Source organism: Gobio gobio (assembly GCF_949357685.1).
Source record: "Gobio gobio genome assembly, chromosome: 18".
Taxonomy (NCBI): Eukaryota; Metazoa; Chordata; class Actinopteri; order Cypriniformes; family Gobionidae; genus Gobio; species Gobio gobio.
The window spans coordinates 24728251-24751800 of NC_137111.1; the positions used below are offsets into that span (position 1 = coordinate 24728251).

At 39.3% G+C, this 23550-nt stretch overlaps 2 protein-coding genes across 3 annotated transcripts in view; one reads left to right on the plus strand and one right to left on the minus strand.

The window, feature by feature from the left end:
• Window positions 1-23035, minus strand: part of brf1a (BRF1 general transcription factor IIIB subunit a) — a 57989-nt gene extending 34954 nt beyond the window's left edge. The window contains exons 1-6 of the mRNA XM_079842599.1: window positions 22794-23035; window positions 20044-20261; window positions 16133-16213; window positions 10782-10955; window positions 6400-6431; window positions 5093-5165 (exon numbers count right to left, since the gene is read on the minus strand). Coding sequence (XP_079698725.1) covers window positions 5093-5165; window positions 6400-6431; window positions 10782-10955; window positions 16133-16213; window positions 20044-20221 — 538 coding nt within the window. The 5' untranslated portion in view covers window positions 20222-20261; window positions 22794-23035. The remainder of the gene's footprint in view (window positions 1-5092; window positions 5166-6399; window positions 6432-10781; window positions 10956-16132; window positions 16214-20043; window positions 20262-22793) is intronic.
• btbd6a (BTB (POZ) domain containing 6a) lies at window positions 90-4504 on the plus strand. Of its 2 annotated transcripts, XM_079842442.1 has the most exons (5): window positions 90-278; window positions 1565-1779; window positions 2028-2118; window positions 2328-2446; window positions 3123-4504. In XM_079842442.1, exons 2-5 carry the CDS (start codon window positions 1571-1573, stop codon window positions 4153-4155), a joined length of 1452 nt encoding a protein of 483 aa, XP_079698568.1. In that variant the 5' UTR covers window positions 90-278; window positions 1565-1570; the 3' UTR covers window positions 4156-4504. The 2 variants fall into 2 exon arrangements, with proteins under 2 accessions (XP_079698568.1, XP_079698569.1); XM_079842443.1 differs by lacking the exon at window positions 90-278 and having other exon boundaries at window positions 966-1779.
• Window positions 23036-23550: the final 515 nt, after the last annotated feature.

Here is a 23550-nt window from a genome sequence, read left to right on the forward strand (position 1 = left end):
TAAGCCGCTTAGATCCGTCTGTGCTGTCTGTGGGAAAAAAGAAGAGACCGGGGGAGGGAGAGAGAAGCATCATTCTGCGCGAGGACTTTATCGGGAAAACGGGTAGCAGTCGCGCGCACTACAGTGTATTTCCACAAGTCCAGCCCTCGTCCGGTTTCTGACTCCATCACGACCGACCGTGAACCGGAGAAGTAAAACTTTTGACATCGCTTTGAGTCGAGCGTACCATCTCAGCTGTGTGATGAAAACAAACCAACGCTTAAAATACAGAATTTGAGGTAAGAATACATAAGATCCTTTACTGGTTGCACTAGTATAGACCAGTTAAGTGTGACGCAAATGTTTACAGAACGTAACAGAATCTGCAGCGCGCGAGTTGCAATTTATCGTTGGACATTTTAATACAAATATATTGCATTTAAATAATGGTTATGTATTTAGTGTTAGAGCCAAGTTGCATCGTGATTGTAAAGGTCAAAAAATATTTACAAACGAAATAAATGACGTGTAGTGACGATCTTAAAAATACCTTTTCTTTGAATCGGATCATTAAAAGAGACGTTAAGATCGTTAATAGTGTAAAGTTATAAACACGCATTTGTAGTAGATTACATTTGAAGAATTTAAAATCATTATCACTGCACAGTACACAGAGATCCTCACAAGGTACATTTACGGTTGCCAGATCCCACAAGAAAAGCAAGCAATCTGTTTTGGACGTACATTTTCAAATATATCCTTTTAGAAAAAGAAAAAAAAATTACTATTTACCATATACATGTATATAATCTCATATACACGATGCAAATAATCCCCCAAAAAACACATGAATAAGCATGTGTAAAAATCCCAGACATGAGTTACTTATAGTACAAGGACATGGCAACAGAGAGACAACCCTCCTCTGCTGACGTCAGACGAGAGAGAGAGAGAGAGAGAGAGAGAGAGAGAGAGAGAGAGAGAGAGAGAGAGAGAGAGAGAGAGAGAGAGAGAGAGAGAGAGAGAGAGAGAGAGAGAGAGAGAGAGAGAGAGAGCTCAAAATAAACTCAAACTTCATCATTCCGTGTGGACACAGCAGAGGAAAGGTCCACTTGGCCGTTATTTAAGACTACAGACATATATTTTTTTATATTTGTTGTGTGAATCCTACGTGATTTTAACCCGTTTTGGATTGGATTTTCGGTATGGGATGGGAGAGTAGGTGATTAGGGAAAAAAGGATGGCATATCTATGAAATAATCCTTGAAATCCCTAATATTTATGTGACCGTTTAAGGACAGTGGAGCAGTTTTTGTTTCCATTGAAACTACGCAATATTCTTTAGGAATATCACGGACCACTGTTTTAGCTGATTTTTTTTCTCCTTTCTACAAAACAAAAACTTTTGGGTTTTTTTGTTCTGATGCCCGCTGCGCCGGAATGCAGGCTGTCCCATCATGGCCGGATCATGAAATGCGTGACTTTTTTACTCTTGCTCCCCGAAACGTTAAAGAAGCTGAAGCGGACAAACAAGCACCCCGGCAGGCTGTCTGTGTGCTATAACATCTTAACTCTTTCCCTGAAGAAAAGGATGGCAGCGGAATTGTACCCCGTGAACGACCACGCCACTGTGCAGAAGAACGGGACCGTGATGCTGAGTCTGCCCGAGAAGAAGAGCGTGGAGCCGGTCGCGCAGACCACCGCGTCCATCGCCACCACACCGACCACCGAGCAAAACATCAACAACAACAACGTGGAGATTCCAAGCTGGCACTCCGCGCACCCGACGTTACGAGAAAGGCAAGCCATTGAATCAAGTGATACATAATGAAAACCATGTATGTGTGTGTGTGTGTGTGTGTGTGTGTGTGTGTGTGTGTGTGTGTGTGTGTGTATTATATATATAAAAATAAAGAACATAAAAACATACGTAATATTAAACATTAAATAAATAATATCATATTTTAAAAAATCTCTTTAAAAGTAAATAGTTAGATTCATTTTATTTATTAATAACACAAAATTTGTTTATTTTTTACTTTATGCAGAAATGCACTAATGTTCAATAATGAACACATGGCAGATGCTCATTTCATTGTTGGTCCTCCCGGTGAATCGGAAAGGGTCCCCGCACACAAGGTGAGTCCAGACACACACACACACCTCTCCCCTAACCTTTCCCCTCCCCTACAATAACATATTTTGGATGTCTTCCCAAATCGAACAAGCCTGATTCGACCCAACAGCTTATCAGTAGACCTGAAATAGGTGTCAGATAAGGGAGACATCCAGAAAGCGCTTGGGAAGACTAGATAGAACACTGATGGATTGTCTTCTCCCTTTCTCAGTATGTGCTGGCGGTGGGGAGCTCCGTTTTCTGTGCCATGTTTTACGGGGATCTCGCGGAAGGGGACTCTGATATTCATATTCCAGATGTGGAACCCGCTGCGTTTCTCATCCTGCTCAAGTAAGACTCACTCACTAATCACATCCGGGCATTAATAACAGGGCGACTCGGCTTTCATGCCAAGCAGCGCAGATGGGTTCACCCGACAGTGGTGTCTTGGTTTAAGAGTCACCCTCTTATTTCAGCGCTATTAGAGATCGTTTATTGGATTGTGAATGCGAATGATGTACTTTTTCCCTGGGAAAGTTGGAAGTCACTATTTAAAGCAGTAGCGATGCAATAAAAGATCATGTTAAACAGATCAGCTTTGGTGAAGTAGGAACTAGCTGTTTTATTCTCTTCGTATGGAAGAACATCTCTGCACTCAAAATGGCAATTTGTTATGGAATATTGCAGTGTTTATTATAAATTATACATCCTTATATTTTTTAATTGATGTGCCCTCAATCTTTAATCAAACTAACTTCTCCCCCTTAAAACAACATTTCTTCTCTATTGATGCGTTGATGGACACGAGAGCAGAACAATCCGTCACTCAGAAGAGATCGCAGCAACATCAGACAATAATGATATAACAATCCAATCAATTCCCAATGGACATAATCAAGTCCCGCCCTACATTCGAGAAGCCATTTCACTCAGATATACGTCACAATACGGAAGAAAAGACGATAGCAACTTCAGTTTCATGCAGACTTTAAAGTTTACCCTAACATCTCTTCCTCTTCTTTATCAGATACATGTACAGTGATGAGATAGAGCTGTCGGCCGACACAGTTCTGGCTACGCTCTACGCTGCCAAAAAATACCTGGTGTCTGCTCTGGCTCGCGCATGTGTGGGTTTCCTCGAGACGAGCCTGGAGGCGCGAAACGCGTGCGTGCTGCTATCTCAGAGTCATCTGTTCGAGGAGCCAGAGCTCACTCAGAGGTGCTGGGAAGTGATTGACGCCCAGGCAGAGCTTGCGCTGCGCTCCGAAGGTTTCTCTGAAATTGATCTGCCCACACTGGAAAGCATCTTGCACAGGGAAACGCTGAACGTGAAGGAGGCGGTGGTGTTCCAGGCGGTCCTGGGGTGGGCCGATGCAGAGTGTCGGAGACAAGGCTTGAGCCTCACAACACAGAACCAGCGCTGTGTGCTGGGAAAGGCGTTGCACCTTGTGCGCTTGCCTTCCATGACACTGCAGGAATTTGCGGACGGAGCCGCGCAGTCAAACATTTTAACCCTTGAGGAAACGCACAACATCTTTCTCTGGTACACGGCTGCCACGAAACCTTCCCTGGGATTCCCGGTTGCCACCAGAAAGGGGTTGGCGTCGCAACGCTGTCACCGGTTCCAGTCATCCGCCTACAGAAGCAACCAGTGGCGCTACCGCGGACGCTGTGACAGCATCCAGTTCGCCGTGGACAAGCGAGTGTTTATCGCTGGACTTGGTCTGTACGGCTCCAGTGGAGGGAAGGCGGAATATAGTGTCAGAATTGAACTAAAGAGACAGGGAGTGCTTCTGGCACAAAACTTGACCAAATTTGTGTCGGACGGTTCTAGCTCAACGTTCCCTGTGTGGTTTGAGCACCCGGTACAGGTGGAGCAGGATGCGTTCTACACGGTTAGCGCTGTTCTTGATGGGAGTGAGCTAAGTTATTTTGGACAGGAAGGAATGACAGAAGTCCAGTGTGGGAAAGTCACCTTCCAGTTTCAGTGTTCCTCTGACAGTACTAACGGGACAGGGGTGCAGGGGGGCCAGATTCCGGAGCTGATATTTTATGCATGAGTACTCTGACTGATCCATTAATGAACAGCAGGGGGATTTTTCCTCTCAAATAATTGCCTTCATTCACAATAGCTGCGAGGCACTACTAAAGGAGGACAAACGATACCCTCTGATCTGATTTTTTTTTTTATGTCTCACATATAATTAAATTCGTATTTATTTCTTTAAACGTATTGTTTTAATTTAAGCATATTTTCTTTCTAATTATTCATAATCTGCCTGTGTACAGTAGGGCAGTTTGCACTTGAAACTAGACAGCTTTTCCTCTGTCTTGTTGTTTAATGGTTATTTGTTGACAGCTTGATGCTGAGTGACCTGAAAAATCATAAAACATTGGTTTCTATTCATCAAACAGTATTTCCTTTTCTTTTGTCTAAAGCACAGTTATGTTTAAATTTGGGTCAAATATACCCTTAAAGAGATCACCCCCCAAAAAAGAACATTTACTCACCCTCATGTCAATCCAAACCTGTAATACTATCCTTCTGCAGAACACAAAGGATGATACTTTAAAGAATGTTTCATCTGTTTTTTTGCCCATATAATGAAAGTCAATATGGTCCAAAACAACACTGGACCACATTGACTTTCATTATTTGGGCCAATAAAAAAAATAACACAGACAAATTTCCAAATATCTTACTTTTAGTTCCAGAGACAAAAGAAAGTCATACAGGTTTGGAATGACATAAGGGTGAGTAAAAGATAACAAAAGTTTGCGTTGTATTGTTTCTTGAAAGCAACTGACGACCACACAGTGCACAAATCAATCCAGTGTTCAATTCAGGTTTTACATTTGCAGTTGCACAGCACCCTCTGGGTATTCAGAACAGCACTACACTGACACATTCACATACTCGCACAGTACAGACCTAGTATAATTTGGGTCATCATGGGAAACAGCAATGTCACTTGTTTGTGATATTTGATGCCTTACCAATAGCTGGTGCGTTGATGCACAGCTCCCTGGCTAAAACAAGGAAGGTTTTCCCCAAAACATACACGTTCACCTAGGGCAAGAAAGAAAGAGTGAGACATGGACACAGATATTTGGTCGAGTACAAAGAGAGAAAGACAGTTGGAATATATAACAGAGAATGAGAGTAAGAGATAAGATAGAGTGAGGAGGAAGAATAAAGGCACAAGAAGACTTTGTAATAACGCTGTGTATTTTAACAGATGCTGAAGGTTGCAGAGTTCATAGCTCTGGGGTTTGGATGCGTACCAGCATCACCACAGAGTCTTCAATTTCACACAAACTCTATATCTGTAATCCTTCGAGGATGAACTACAATAACAGAACATTTCATAAAACAAGCTTTAAACATCATATAACTCAACACTTATCTTCTTGGACCACCTTAATAATTATTTTAAAAAGATATCCATAAAAAACGATGCACATGCACAAACACAGACACCCTATTTCGTCCATCTGGGCCCTACGGCATAAAAGAGGAATCTTTTTTGGTTGATGTCAGAGGTCACGACCACTGAAAAGTAGGATGGCCCTCACACACTCCTGACCTGAGAGGGGCGGCAACAGCCTTATGCCTCAAAAGAGCTCCTCTGTCTGGGGGAGAGCAAAGGAATTTATGGGTCCTTTCTCTGGTAAAATCCCCTAATGACTCAAATACCGCAGTGGACAGGGTCTGCGTGTTAGTGAGTGGGGCAGGGAGGGGGTTTAATAGGACAGCTGGGAGGGTAAAAATATAAAACGGCCATACCAGCTGGAAGAAAATGGCGTTCACACACTAATACATGCACAATTTATAAATAACTGGGTTCAAAAGTCTAGTGAAACTGCATCTATTTATATTATGTTCTAATTTATTATAAAATTGTTCATTCCAAATTATACCAGCATAAGAATTTTGAGTGAAAAGATGTAAGTGAAAAATGTACACGAATCAGAATGTTATAGTATTTTTTGTCCCACTTTCACATGTCACACACTTGCTTATTTGACCTAAAAACAGTTCAGAATCTACATTTACATTTTTACATTTAGTCATTTAGCAGACGCTTTTATCCAAAGCGACTTACAAATGAGAGCAATAGAAGCAACTACAACAGTCAGAGGCTACAGTATGCAAGTGCTGTAACAAGTCTCAGTTAATCTAACACAGAACACACAGGATTTTTTTTTTTTTTTTTTTTTTTTTTTTTTCTCCAATCTTTCATCCAATCTTTATCATATGGATGGATTGCGTTTACAGGTTTAGTTGTTAGTTGTTAACTTACCTGCAGGAGGTCACTCAAGTCAAGGAGCATGTCTGAGAAAGTGCATTAAAGAAATCATTCAGAATAGAATTTACATTGATGTATTTGACAGACATTTTTATCTAGAGCCACTTACAATGCATTCAAGATATAACATTTTTAAAGGCATGGATTTTCAGAACATTAAACTCATGACGTTTCCATTCTCTAGCAGTTTCAGGAAGTGGATTTTTACAAATTAACTATTTAGTCTGTAAGGACCTGTTACTATAAAAGATTTATCCTTGCACATCATTGTTTTTTTTATTTTATTCATGTGCCCTCATAAAAGAAAATAACTCCTCCTTGCAGCGACATCCCTTTACTTATGATGTTTTTACTGGCGCGAGGGTGACACAAAAATCCCTCCCTTACAGCAACCTGTCAACCCGACTGAGACCGCAGCAATTAGCAAAAAAACAACAATCCAGCAATGATACAATCCTTTCCCGATGTACAAAATCCTGCCCTGCATTTTTTCTCATTTGAGAACCAACTTCCATTTCATCCCAACTTTAAAGTAAAGTGATACATACACACAGGGACACTTGGAGAAGACAGGATGAAATATTGGTCAGATTTGTGTTTTTGCTTGACATTTTCCCTCTTTAAGTAGAGCTCCACTGAACCACCACCTTGTGAACTCTGGAAATCCCCATCTCATGGTAACCGAGTACACCGTATCCATGGAGACCAGCACACCTGTCTAATCAAGACAAGTGTATTAAAACATCCCATTAAAGAATGTCATTGTGGGATTTTCAGTTGCCATGGTAACAGTGAGATAATCCTAAATTGTGGGATTATGGATGACCCTGTTAAATGAATGATCATTTTTAGGATGCATTAGGATTTAACCTTTCCAGGGAGAAATCCTACATATTGCATTTACATTTACATTTATGCATTTGGCAGAGGCTTTTATCCAAAGCGACTTACATTGCATTCAAGGTACATATTTTACATTTTGTCAGCTCTTGCTTTCCCTGGGAATCAAACCTGCTCTATTGTTTAAGCTACAGGAAAACTATTGCAAAATTAGCTTAAAGGCCATTAATGTTTTCCCTAATCACTTGACAGAAATCAGTGTTTTAAGTATCAACATAGAGTTACACATATTGTAAAAATAATAATAACAATAAAAAATACATAAAAAATAGTCAAGGATAAAAAAGGAAAACAACTACAATAATCCACAAACTCAGCCAGATTGGTGTTTTAGAGCTAACCTCAGAGCAAGAAGCCATTTCGAAGGCTGACGTTTGAAAAATAAAGCGAAATAATGTTTGGCTAAATTTACCTTGTACAGTAGACATTGAGACCAACAATGCTTCTCCCCCTCTCACACACATACACACACAACCCTTTTCCTCCTGAGCAGAAAGTGAAAGCGCTCTCATGAGTTCTTATGTAACCCAACCAGACGTCTGACTGAACACGTACTTTACATAATCTCAGAGAGGCAGAAAGATTCTGTTGCCTCAATTTAATTGTTTTTGGACAAGTGAAAGCATCATGAAAATCTAAATACACACAAATGTGAGTGTTACTGTGGTGGCATTTTCAGACAGTTAAAAGCAGAAGAAAGCTGAAAACAAATCACCTCATACTCAAGCGTTTTCACACATAGGGCATTAAAGTTATAACTATATGTAACAGCTGGTGCAATTACACATTCATCCATCCATCCATGAACATGTGAATGTTATCTCACCTCACCTCACCTCACACTGGTGGACGAGTCTATTACCATTAGAAAGACAACAACTACCAACCTTGAATTAAAAAGTAAAACAAATCCATACAGTATTTAAAACATTTGTTTAGATATATCACTGCTTTCTTTTATCATTGGTAGTGAGGGATAGTAGAGAAATCTACTGTCATGCTCTAGATTTGAACCTTAGGTTCATTAGGCAAAATGATGGAGGATGTGCACTAACTGCTAGCAGAAAACAACACTAACAAACTAATAAACTAAAGCGGGGTGTTCCAGTTGACTTTTTTGTGTGTAATAGAGGCCTGATGCGGTCTCCTGAGAGGCACACCCTGCCTTATTTCCTGCTTCTCTTTGAACACACATAAACACCCTGAAAAAGCCAACTCATTTACGCGAGATCCCGTCTCGGACACCAGATGAGGTTGCTGAAGTGCAGGCTACACAAGAAGCTTATTATTTTATACACATACACATTAAAGATAACAACCTGAGTTAGACTCAGACTCTGTGAGTCAGTGTGAGTGTGGGATGATTATTACAAAAAGAATCATGAGTTGTCAGACACAGGAGAACCGAGGCTATATGACTAAGCATCAGACGCTGTGAGTGTTTGTGTGCGGTGTGGAATGCAGACAGATGTACGCGAGGAGACCAAATCAAGACGACTGACTAACACCTATGACCATCTATCCTCACAGAGGGCCTCTCTTGCTCAACCTCTCTTCTTCCGTCCCGCTTTGTCTTCTTTCCCTGGAACGCGATCTGAATCGCCATCTTTTTAAAAAAATTCTGAAAAGTTCACCCAAAAATGAAAATTAATTAACTCACCCTCAAGTTGTTCCAAACCTGTATGAATTTCCTTGTTCTGTCTCAGGTTTGGAAGACAACTTGAGGGTGAGTAAATGATGACAATTTTTCTTTTTGGGTGAAGTTTGCCTTTAAGAGCTGTATACTCCACTATGCAGAGCATTACTAGCAAACCACTTGCTAAATACTACACAGTATATTGCCTAAAGGCCTGGTCACACCAAGGACAATAACTATAAAATATTATAGTTCTAAAAATCATCCTCAATATTAAAGAATTGCAGAATCCACACAATTATATCGTTGGAATCACTTTTAGAACGATTTTATCCAGCAGATGAACGATAAACAGCCAATCAGAATCCATCCTGCTGTAACAAGCTGAAGCATTTAAAGTGACGGAAGCACGCGTTTAGATAGAATAAACAGAGCTGGGTGTGGACGCTAATATAGTTATCTGTATAGTTATCTTTCTTGGCATGAGCGGGCCTTTATACTTCAAATAGTATGTGAAAAACAAATTATACCATTATACCTTTGTAAATGTTTCAAACAGTAGTATGCTACACGTTTATCACATGACCTCATCAAGTTGCAGGCACGTAGAATACAATTATCATCATGGAAATAAAAAGTAGTTTTGCATTAAAAAATTTCAACTCTTTGAAGTTCAATCAAATAATTAGTCAAAATAGAGATCGCAGCTGTAATTACCATCAATTCATCCACCACACTGGAAATGGGAGATTAGCTCTGCATTGTGGAATAGTGTTTTGTGCAGTGGGCTATGTTGTAAACTACGCAATTAACAAATGTACTAGGTCAACTGGGTATTTGTATACAGTGCACAGTACACATACTATATCTGCAGGGATAGTAAAAGTAGCATGTTAAGTTAAGTCACAGTAGAGAAATTTCTGCAAAGTTTTGCGGGAAAAAAAGGACCACTGTCTACTAGCAATAGTGTGGAGCTTTATGAAGCCCAGCTCAAACAGAAATCACTTTCAAACCAGTCTGCTTTCTTTTTGTCAATGCTGCGAATTTCACATAACCAACTTTAACCCATTGTGACATCTGCATGGGAAAAACTTTCCTGATTTTGTGGATTCTTATTGAAATGACTGGATTTCACCCATGAAACTTCGCTAAGCAATGGTAAACGTGAATTGCACCTTTAGTATATAATTGCAAATATAGTCATAATTTCTGAAAAACTACAAGAAAAATGTATGATCAAAATATTGAAGGAGTGCCATCTTAAATCTGACAAGACTGACAAAAGGATAAGATTGTGGAAACGTCAAAATAGTGTTGAGTTTATGTAACCTATGAAATTATGATTGGATTGAGAACAGCTCTTGACTGTAGAAAACACCTACCCATCATTGAACTGTATTTTAAGTTTTTAAAAATATAAAATATAAAAGAATAGCCAGTTCACTCCACAGCTATAATGGCACAGAGAAACAATATCGTTAAAATCACTTTCAGAATAATTTTTTTTCCCGCTGATGAATGATAAAAACATTGACAGCCAATCAGAATGTTGTCCTGCTCAAAGTAGCAGAGGACATAACTGCAACACGTGTTTAGAATAAACAAAGATATCGTCCGCTGGTGTAGACAATAATATAGATATCATTATAGTTATCTTTATAGTTCTTGTTCTTGGTCTGAACTGGCCTTAACACACAGCAAAAACGAATTTGACACAAACACGGATGCATCACATTATTTATCTTATCATCTACATCACCATTCATGGTGTATAACCATCAATAACAGACACTTTATTTTCTCTCCAAGTACTTCCATCACCTCATGGCCAAAAGGATACGAGGCGTTCCCTCCGTCCGGCAGACGAGGTAGAGGCAGGCAGCGATGACATGGGATGATTTGCGTCCTCTGGTCAGATGCTTGCAGAGTGCCATCTTGTAAAAGTTGAAGGCGGTGTCCAGACAGTGCTGATTCATTTGTAGCTGATGACCCAGATGGTTTATCTGTCGCTTAGCTAAATAAAACACAACCAAAACACCACAGTCAGGCTTTTTCAAAACACATTTACAGCAGGTTTAGTCACTTGAAAGTTAATAGTGAAAACACACAAATGGTAAAAGCACCTGGTTTGCCCCTTCTTGGGGTTGAACCAACAAACTTTAGGTTACCAGTACAACTCTGTTGTGTTTAAATCAAACAAACTACACCCAATGGTTGTGGCCCAATGGTTAGAGAGTCGGACTTGTAACCTGAAGGTTGCAGGTTTGAGTCTCAGGTCCGGCAGGAATTGTCGGTGGGGGGAGTGAATAACCAACACTCTCCTCCACCTTCGATACCATGACTGAGGTGAGACCATTTAGCAAGGCACCGAACCCCCAACTGCTACCGCAGCAATATGGCTGTTCACGGTGTCTGCATACACCCCCAGAGATAAGTATGTTGCTTTCATATCCAGTTATGGCATTTTGAGTGAAAAGTTACAAGGTCAAAAAAGTGAAACATATGCATGGATGAATTGTTCACAATAAGATCTATAACACACATTTAGAAAATAGATAAGATGAATTTTCATTTCATGTCGACTTCAAGAGCTAAATCTAAAGGAAGTGTGTTTTTAAAATACATTTTCCTATCCTAGTTTAATGTGCAGTAAATTATTAGTAATTTTTATACAGCATCTCTACTATTCCTATTGTTAACTGATAGTTTAACCATAGTCAAAATACATATCAAAATTATGCAAACAAAGTTTCAACAAACTTACTACAAAGTAAAGGTCTAGTTACATTATATATGAGCACCTGCTGTGGACGGGCTGTTTGGCCCTTCAGAATGGGAGGAGAGTATCTTCAAGCTGAAAGCAGGTCTGTTTATATGGATTCAAGATCTCACAGAGAAACTTTTGTTCTCTCACCACACACAGATAGTATAAATCTCGATGCAGACATGAGGCCATTAATCACAAGTGTACATTCCCACACACACACACACACAAATAAAGTGGCCTCCGCATTTCCCTCCCAGCACACACACAGACCATACGGTTGTCTGTCCAAACTGATTCATCGGGTTACTACACAAAAGCACATAAACCCACCACACCTTCTGACTTCTCAGGCTTAATAAGCCTCTTTCAAAAACAACCATTACCATCTGGCTGAAACAAACTTCACACACTTAACTTGAAACCACATTACACAAGCCCACAGTTTCCAAAGAATCCCCCCTTTTTTATAAACACAGAACGCATATACTTAACTATCTTGCTCAATCATGTAGTTCAATGAAATTGAATATTATATGGACACATCTAACACACACAATATTGTACAAGTTGTAACTTTTCAGTGACACATAGTACCGTCTCATATTCATTGGAACGCAGTTTTGAAGTGCTAAACAATTTAATCCTTAAAAGGCTCACTAAAGTCCCTTGAAATTTCCACTGAAACAGGAAGACAGGGCGGGATATAATCAGGAAGACAGGGCGGGATATAATCGAACAGCTCCTCTCCTTTTTTTAAAATAGACAATAGTGTTTAATTTAGATCACAGCTCCGGCCAGAGCCGTTGAGCTCGGTAAAGCTGCAGTTTCCTCATAATCTCTAACCGTTTCTCCTTCTAATCTCCTCCATATCACTTTAAAATAGAGCATTCTGTGGCTGAGCAGAATTCAAATGGGTCCGATACATTTTCTGGCCTGCGCCGACTCGCGTAATGATCCGCTGCTCTATGCTCTCATGTCACTGGACCAGAACAGACTGTGCGTGCTGCAGCGGTTCGCGTGTCACTAACATCAAACTAGACTTCATTCACCCCAATCAAAAATCATTTACACTGTCTGAATCGTTCCCTATCCCCAACATAGTGCACTGTGCCATTCTCCATGATTTTAGCTGCAGCTTCAGCCTCTATTTGGGGGCGGGACACTGTAGATTCTAGAGAGCATTTGATTGGACAGAAAATGTGATGAGAAGCTGAAGTGCAGTGTAATGTCATCAAAATCATTGATCCATATTGGCGGAAGTGAGAGACTAGGTTTTGAATTTTGTCATTGTTTTGAAGCACAGTGGTTTATAGACAACAGTAAGGCTAACATATTCATACTAAAAGCCAAAAAACTTGGGGACTTTAAATAAAAAAGCACAATATAGGCATCACAATGACATGCATCTAATGCCAAAGAACATGACATTTGTATGATAAAGGAATAAATTAACATATATAGCTTTGTATGAAGGAATCAAGACAATTAAGGAATCAATCAAAATATTTAGATCACAAATGCTCTATCTATGAGAAATTAATGAAAGTCATATGAAGGGTTTATAGGTACGCTATATGGCCCAAAATTTTGGAAGCCTTCCTTTACATGCACATGAACTTCAATGACATCCCATTCTTAATCCGTAGGGTTTAATATAGAGTTGGCTCACCCTTTGCAGCTATAACACATTTAACTCTTCTAGGAAGGCTTTCCACAAGGTTTAGGAGTGTGTTTATGGGAATTTGTGACCATTCTTCTAGAAGCGCATTTGTGAGGTGTTCTATCTGGTTGAGGTCAGGACTCCACACCAAACTCGCTCATCCATGTCTTTATGGACCTTACTTTGCATGAAATTGCCAAAAATGTCTTGGTGTGCTGAATCATCCTTTCACTGGAACTAAGGGGCCAAGCCCAACCTCTGAAAAGCAACCCCACGCAGCATAATCCCCCCTCCACCAAACTTTACACTTGTCAGGCAAGTACCCTTCTCCTGGCAACCGCCAAACCCAGACTCGTCCATCGGATTTCCAGACAAGGAAGCATGATTCGTCACTTCAGAGGAACACGTCTCCACTGCTCTATAGTCCAGTGGTGGCGTGCTTTACCCCACTGCATACAACGCTTTGCATTGCACTTAGTGATGGAAGGCTTGGATGCAGCTGTTTGGCCATGGAAACCCATTCCATGAAGCTCTCCATGCACTGTTCTTGAGCTAATCTGAAGGCCACACAAAGTTTGGACGTCTGTAGCTATTGATTCTGCAGAAAGTTGCCAACTTCTCCGCACTGTGCACCTCAGCATGCGTTGACCCGGTATCAAGCCAGTAGAACGCTTTAATTCACTGAGAATTCACTGAATTTTTCTTTCACAAATGTTTGTAGAAGAGGTCTGCCTGCCAAGGTGCTTGATTTTATTTTTTTACTACACTTTTAGCCATGGAAGTGATTGAAACGCCTGAATTCAATTATTTGGATGGGTGCCCCAATACTTTTGGCAATATAGTGTACCTTAAGTATGTCAAATAGAAATAAAAATTACATACACTACTAGGGCTGTGACGGTATGGGATTTTTTCTTACCGCTGTGAAGAAGCAAATAATCTTGCGGTTTGGTGGTTAACCGCACACCCCCGACCAGAACGGTACGGAATGGCACCATTTCTTCAACCAAATAGTGAGTCATGAATAATGTCATCTGGCGCTAGCGCCGTCAACTGTAGGCTAACTTATTGCCTAAACCACATAAGAGAAGGATCGCCACTTGCAATTAAAATCTAACTCCAACTGTTTACGTTATGCTTTTGTCTTTTATGCCTGTGTTTGTGTGTATTTAATTGAACATTATCTGTAAACATCACAAGTAGCCTAGGGATGCTCATTCGGTTAATTTTCCCGACCGACATCCGCTGCACATTATCCGATTATTAACCGTTAACTAATAAGATTATAATATTGAATTGGCATTAAATAAAAATACAATTGATGAATGTCTGTGACCCGTTAAAAAGACAGTGTTTTCACGGGTGTATTTTACTGTGCAAACAGCAACATACAGATCAGCTCAACAACAACAACAGAACCTGGATTCACATTATCAAATATTCACGCACCTGCAGCGTTTCTGACAACAGAGAAAAAACTGAACAAAATATAAATAAAAACAAAAGCATAAAATAAATAGGCCTACACTAAATATTTTTCACTTAAATAATTACCAAATTAAGATGACAAAATGAAAATAGGCCTACACTGAATCCATTTGAAGCTTTGAAGAACCAGAATATTTTTTTTCTTCCGTCAAATAAAAATAACAGGGCTACCTCAATCCACACCTTGTAGTTTTTTTGTTTTTTTTTAAAGTAACATGTCAAAGTGATGTGGGTTAGTCTGGAGCGAGGCCTGTTAGACCCGCAGCAGAAAACACCCGTACTTTCGTCTGGCTCCGCAGCGCGAGCCTCCGCTGACTGATTTTTCCGAAGAAAATCTTACTTTCGGTTAAAGGTTAAATACAGTTAAACGGTCAATATGAGCATCCCTAATCACAAGTACTGAAAGCTAGCAGTTAATTAATAAAAGGCTAATTCAGACACACACAAAATAAATCCCCCATATGTTTAATGGACTGTCCCTCCCTTGCTCAGGAAGGTTTTTTTCTCCAGAAGCCCTTGAACATATAGGGCTCACGGAAGACAGTAAATTATAAGCAATGATTTTTGTGTTTATAGTTCATATCAAACACCATATATGCACTCCTGTAACTTTCACCACAGCAAAAAAATTGTGGTGATGACCTCACACCGCGGTAGGCATCTCATTAAAGCAATATTGTGGTGATGCGGTTATCGTCACACCCCTATACACTACAATTAAAACTAGGGCTGCACAATTAATCAGAAATTAAACCGCACACGATTTGTCAAAGGCTACCATTATTTTATGCGCAGCTTCCCAGTGCAGCACGACTCTGTGATCAGTAGTAGATGCTCCAAATATGCACCCCAGATGAACAATAGCGCATTCCAGGAAATCCCTATGAACATCATACTATCATTCTTAGTTCTTGTTAACTGAAGTAGTTAACTAATGGTAACTAATGAAACCTTATTGTAAAGTGTTACCCAAATGTTTCTTGATCACCAAATCAGCATATTAGAATGATTTCTGAGGATCATGTGACACTGAAGACTGTAATGGATATTTCACATTATCAATTTATTGTATTTGATTAAATAAATGTGGCTTTAGTGGGCACAGGAATCTTTCAAAAATATAAAAGAAAAACAACGTACTGATCCCAAACTTTTGAATTGTAGTGTCTAATCTTTATGCATGTTGTCATTTAAGCTGTCATGAAGCGTAAATGAAGGCTATATGAAGGACATATGAATTCTTCATTAATGACAAATACTGTATATGAACACTCACCATTCTGTAGAGTGGCAGCTCTGGACTCCCTACCAACCCCAGTGTGGAAGTTTCCTCCCAATGATGGCACATTTCCAGATGCTACAACATAGAAAACATAAAATATATTAGTAAGATTAATATTATGAGAACAGAAAAATATCATTTTCATAACTAAACATGATAGTATATGTTCTTTTATCAATACTTTTGGGTTTGTTCTTATTTGTTTCAATCAAACTCTTCTCATTCATATTTTTATGCTCTTAAAGGATTTAAAATATGTTTTGTTTGTTTTTATTATGCCTCTGTGAAGCACTTTGTATTACCATTGTGTATAGTGTGCTATACACATAAATTTGCCTTGCCTAGTACTCTTTTTCTTACCCAATACTTATAATGAATTATCTTAGAAGAAAGGTAAAAACAACACTTATATTCAAAATGAGCTGTTGAAAGTCAGCTTCCACTATAAAAGTTTTTATAGGCTATGTTGAACGTCACATAAACAAACAGGAAAACAGGTCTCATTGCATTGCATCCGCTTGTCAGAGTGTTAACAGCGGTATGAACTGACAGCAATGATGTCTAAGGACTTTTAAGGTAATGCATCATTAGATGAAACTGCAAAAAAAAAGGTCTGCGCTTAAATAGTTGTATTGGGTTCAAGCAGGAGATAAAAACAGTACAAACGTTTCTGCTGTCTGCCTTCAGCACATTAGTTAAAAAAAGAAACTTGGCAGCCATCAGGTGTTCAAAGACAGTACTGCAGTTCAAGTTAAAAAAAAAAAAAAATCATCCCGTTTAATAAAGGGATATTTCACCCAAAAATGAAGATTCTGACATAATTTATTTACCCTCAAGTTGTTCCAAACCTGTATGAGTTTGTTTTTTCTGCTGAACACAAAATGTGATATTTTGAAGAATATGGTTAACCAAAAAGGCACAAAGTCTTATAGGGCCCCCCTTGTAGGCTTTTTATTGGTTATACATAGTGTCATTATCTGAAGGCAGCGGCTATTCACAATAAGTGAACATAGCATATTTTCTTAGCAATAGATGCTATTTATACAAAGCGAAAATAGCTGTAGATGCTATTTACACAAGGGTGGAAGCAAACATTGTAAACATTCGGGGCTTAGCCAAAATGCAGTTTGTCCAAGGACATTTTAATTAGGCAATTTTACTGACTGGAGTATGCTACATTAAAAGTTCATAAAAGGATCAGTTTCCCACTTGATTTTGTACAACTATGACTACGTTTACATGGACAGCAGTAATCTAATTATTGAGCTTATTCTGAATAAGACAATATTCTGATTAAGGTATTTACATGAGTTGCTTTTAGAATATTCCATTCATGTTCCCGTTTCACATGTTACAGAACATAGATCGATGCCCCGCTACGCTGTCCGACGTCCAATCATAGCGCGACTTTCGTGGGTCTGTTAAAATCCTTTATAAAAACGAGTGATTTTTATACTTTTTAATGCAATATATATATGATGTTTTATTTTTGTAATATTATATATTGTGTCTTTCAGTTTGTTTTTTTGAAGAGACACTGCCCCTCTCGCCTCCTTCTTGAAAGCCTACATTTCGAATAATAGCTTTGATTAATGATGAAAATTAAGGTTTCAAAATCGTGATTGTTTGGCTTGTTTTTTTCCGCCGTCGAGCCACAGGCGTTCACTGAATGGCCATATGGCTCGTGAGCCTAGAGGCTCACTGCCAGTTGTAAGCAGACAATTATGAATCTGGGATTACAGATACAAACGTATTGTATTTTACTTTTACAATGAGCAGAATTATTACAACACAAAGAAAAAAATATAGAGGAGGCAGTGTCACAATGAGCAGTCAAGCAAGACACGCACCTTAGCAACATGTCATGGCAACGACATTTCAGACAGAGATACGTAAAAAGATAAACGGAACATTTGAGTGCTCTGTTACTGTTTTGTACGCGCTGTTATATTAATTATAATTCAAATTCTGTTTTATTGGTCACAATATTATTGATGATGTTGAGAGGGGCACTTTTGATAAATTAAACAAAAGCCCTCCCCTCTGCACTTGCCTGGTGTGTGGTGGTGAAAACTCCTACACGGCGTTAGTTAGATTAAGATGTGTACATGTCTACAATGCACTTCGATAATGCGACTAAAATAGGCATACTCCACATGTCTTAATTCGATTTTTGTTTAATTCGAGTATGGCTTTAACAGGATTAAGGTCATTAGAAATCGCTGTTTACATGGTAGTTTCTTAATCAGATTAATATTGGAGTATTGTTGTCCATGTAAACCTACTGTATGTTGGGTGGACCTCTGTACCTCTACGGGGTCCGGGGGCATGGTCCCCCACAAGAAAATTTTATATTTTTAGGTTAAATGCATCAATCTGGTGCACTTTGAGAGGACACAATTTTCAGGTCACAAGAGTTTCAACCCTTCAACACTGCAAATTGAAAAAAGAAAAAGTATTGACTTGTACCTGGACATTAAAGAGGACCCTAACATCTTTTTAGTTGTGATATAGAGTCTCAATCTACATTACCACTGGTGTTTTAGGATGCCAAATAACTATTATAATAACATATGATTTATTCATTCCTATGACAGTAACATCCATAGCCTATTGTAAAACAAATGTACTTTGTAAATGAAAATTAATATTTAGAAAAGTATATTTTACTTTACACTACAGTATAGGGAAAAAATTACAATACTTTTGTCTTAATTTCTTCACTTGTAAGAGATAAACCCTTGAGCTTCTATTTTGGAGAAAACACCAGAGCTGATCACATTAGCAAAGTGCGCACTTCTCTTTAAATCACGCAGCACAAACAGACTGCCTATATACTTAATTAAACCACTGTCTTTTGCTGTTTTATAAAGGCACAAAGCCATATCACGCTTTTGATTTTAGTTTGTTGGCAAAATATAACATTAGAGACCTTTATGTTAGGCTATTCGTTTTACATCTCATTCTGTATGTGATGGAAAAATGGAAAAGAGTGAGTTTGGAAAAGGCGGATTTAAACTTGAGATGACCGCGTCAAAAGCTCCTTTCAGGTCCCACACTTCCTACGACCTACGCCACTGCAGACTTTAAGTGGCGAGAAACTTTTTGCCAACAAGACAGGCACTTAGTGCTAATATACACTCTGTTATCGGAAATGTAAAAACAGAGAAAAAAAAAGGTTTTCATCTACTCGTCTAGGCCCCAAGTGCTCATAATGCTCATTCAATAATCCGGCCCTACATAGCATGTAAAAAAAACTAAGGAACTTAGTCAGCGGCATCCATCAACTGTTTGGTGACCGACATTCTTCAAAATATCTTCTTTTGTGTTCAGCAGAAGACATAAATTCATACAGGTTTGGAAACAATTTGAGGGTGAGTAAATGATGACATTTTCTTTTTTGGGTGAACTATCCCTTTAAATGAGTTAGGAGAGGAACTATCTGTATGTTTCAAGTTTTCAACACGATATTAATTTAATTATAAACCCTTTACCACACATTTGATGTATCATAGTGTGTCATTTAAAAAATAAAAACTTTGCCATATATGCCAATTTTCAAAGATTTCAGGGCAATTCAATTCAGAAAAGTGAAATGATCCAATACTGCCAATTTTGTCCAAGACTAGAAATTCCTTGAAAGTGGAAGCAGATTACAATAACATAAAAAAGATTTCACATGCTGACATTTGAGAACTGAATTTACAGTCAAAGTTCTAACAACCCTATCTAATGGACGGCGAGAGAGAAGACAAAATCATACAGCTTTTCATTCGAATCCTCTGAGGTACACAGAAATAACAAATTCTGTTAAGCTCACAAAAATATTCCCTCATTAATATATTAAAATAAATTAAACTAATTCAGTAAAATATGTTCTGTGGAGTAGATGAACTATCACTCACAGTCACCAGCGACAAACTGCCCTACGGCGGACGATCCTCCTCCACTGTTCTCCACGAAGGTTACCTCAGAAACGATGATGTTGTCCTCCAGCACGGAGCCGCAGCCCATGCACACGGCATCACCCCGTGCCTGGTCCACATCAATGTCCGTTCCCCCACAATTCTTACACCTCCTCATGGTCACGACCAATCAGCTCCCACAATGCAAGGAATGATCTCTAAATGCATATTTAAAAAAAAGATATGAGTGAATCTTACAGCCACATATGATGTGAATGGCAAAGTTCATAGTTGTCAGTGGCAGACTTTAAGCTGAACTGCAGTGGGTGATTCAAAGTGCCACAGTCTAACTGACCATTCACTGAGACTAATAACTAATAATTTTTTTATTCAGTATTGGGCTTAATTATATTTTATGACAATACAGTTTCTAAAGACCAAATAGAAATGATTGGATTAACAACAATTATTTAATTCTATAGACTGCCTTAAAAAAACCACCAAATTCAATTTTTTTATTTTTTATTTTAAAGGTTTGAACACTTTAATATTGTGTAGAATATAAGACATGTTGCCAATTTCATACAAAGTAAATATTCTTAAGATATATTTTAATAATAAATGTATTAATAATTATTAACATTAGTATTTTTTAATCATTTGTTTTGGCCTTAGTTGCCTACAGCAACATTATAGAAGCCATTTAATTTAGGAAACAACATGTATATTACACTCAAAAAAAAAAAAGTTCTATATGCCACCAAAAATGGTTCTTGGCTCGTAATCATAGGGGAACTTTTTAAGTGCTATATAGCACCATTTTGGTGCTTCAGTGGTTCTTTGACTAAGGTGCTATATAGCACCGCTAATTATGGTGCTATATAACACTGCTACCATATACAGAACATGTTAAGATATGGTGCTATATAGCACCAAAAGTGGTTCCTCTATGATTATGAAAAAGAACCATTTTTGGTGCCATATAGAACCTTTTTTTTAGAGTGTATAATTCAATCTCACACAGTAAAATTGCATCTTATATACAGTTGACATGATCTTTTAGGAAGTGATCACCATATGTAGGGGTCCCTGGCATCAAAAAGTTAGAAAACACCTGTGTTATACACCGATCAGGCATAACATTATGACCACCTTCCTAATATTGTGTTGGTCCCCTTATTGCTGCCAAAACAGCCCTGAGCTGTCGAGGCATGGACTCCACTAGAGCAGACCCCGGAAGGTGCTGTGGTATCTGGCACCAAGATGTCAGCAGCAGATCCTTTAAGTAGCAAAGTGGGGCCTCCATGGATCGGACTTGTTTGTTCAGCACATCCCACAGATGTTTGATTGGATTGAGATCTGGGGAATTTGGAGACCAAGTCAACAACTCAAATTCGTTGTTGTGCACCTCAAACCATTTCTGAACCATTTTTGCTTTATGGCAGGGCGCATTATCTGCTGAAAGAGGCCACAGCCACCAGGGAATACCATTTTCATGAAAGGGGTTACATAGTCAGCAACAATGCTTAGGTAGTTGGTATGTGTCAAAGTAACATCCTCATGGATGGTAGAACGCAAGGTTTCCCAGCAAAACATTGCCCAAAGCATCACACTGCCTCCGCCGGCTTGCCTTCTTCCCATAGTGCATCCTGGTGCCATGTGTTCCCCAGGTAAGCGACGCACACGCACCCGACCATCCATGTGATGTTAAAGAAAACATGATTCATCAGACCAGGCCACCTTCTTCCATTGCTCCGTGGTCCAGTTCTGATGCTCACGTGCACACTGTTGGTGCTTTCGGCAGTAGACAGGGGTCAGCATGGGCACCCTGACTGGTCTGTGGCTATGCAGCCCCATACGCAACAAACTGCAATGCACTGTGTATTCTTTCTATCAGAACCAGCATTAACTTCTGCAATTTGAGCAACAGTAGCTCGTCTGTTTGATCGGACCACTGAGGCCAGCCTTCACTCCCCATGTGCATCAATGAGCCTTGGCCGCCCATGACCCTGTTGCAGGTTCACCCCTGTTCCCTCCTTGGACCACTTTTGATAGATACTGACCAATGCAGCCCGGGAACACCCCACAAGAGCTGCATTTTGGAGATGCTCTGACCCAGTCGTCTAGCCATCACAATTTGGCCCTGTGTCAAACTCGCTCAAATCCTTACGCTTGCCCATTTGTCCTGCTTCTAACGCATCAACTTTGAGGACAAAATGTTCACTTGCTGCCTAATATATCCCACCCACTAACAGGTGCTGTGATGAAGAGATAAGAGTGTTATATATGTTATAAGAGTGTTATATATGTCTGTCAGTGGTCATAATGTTAGGCCTGATCGGTGCCTATTATGCAGTGTTGGGGTTCCCCGTGTGAAACTTTTGGCTTGACTGATCTAAGGAAAACATACCGAATTCTCATTTTTAAAGTGGTGCAGCAGCGCCACTGTGGGGGCAACAGGCGAACTGCGCCGCCAACAAGCCCACGTTGCAGACATCCCCGGTACAGATATAAACGCCCAGGATCCAAACAAACAGATCACATCCTAAATGAACACGACCTTAAGGGGTCAAAGGAAGTGACTCTCTTCTAATCAATGTCACGCAATCAGCTCCGTTGCATCCAGCTTGCAACGTGGCAATCTGCTTACTTACAAGCAAATCTGGAATTCCCCGAAATCTGTCGCATAACCGTAACGATCTGTGCAGATGTCGGCTTATGAATTACTTAAAATTGAAAAGAAGAAGTACCTCGAGCAGCTGGAAGATAACGAATGGCAGGCGTCACCTGTCTGATCCAGAAAGCCCGTTAAAGGCCCTTCAGATCCTGTCTGTCGGGGTGACAACTGTGTATTGTTGATCTTCAGTCGTTTTACAGACTGTATTACTGAGTAATTGACCAAACGATGCTATATGTTTCTCTACATGACAAACCGGTAGGCTCCACTATCCAAAAAACACAGTCAGCCACATGTTTCCAGTCAGCGTGCGATATGGCTCATACCAATATGAGCGCGGAGGGGTGTCACAACTGCTTGCGACCATTATAACATGCTGTGATAGACAACGGCGCCGTATTACACACACTGTTGTTCTTTTTTTAGCCAAATATCAATCAAAAATCATTCAATATAAAAGTATACGATATATATGATTGAATAGTTTGGTGACTCGTGTATGGTTTCCCTGTCTGAAACGCTCTGATCATACTGACGTAACATGTAAACGTAGCGTGCAACTTTGTTGTGTTAATATTCAGCACAAAATACCCATCGTGTGCAGAGTATAATACTAAACATGCCGAATTAAGACTGTATAGAATAGAATAAAATAGAACAGACTATTTTCAGATGTACTTAAATATACAGTGGTTTGTATTCAAACTCCTTAATTTTTTTCACATTTTGTTATGTTCCTGCCTTAAACTACTACACCATAGCGACAAAGCAAAAACAGATTTGTGATAACTTTGCAAATGTATTAAAAAATAAACTGAAATAATGGCCAA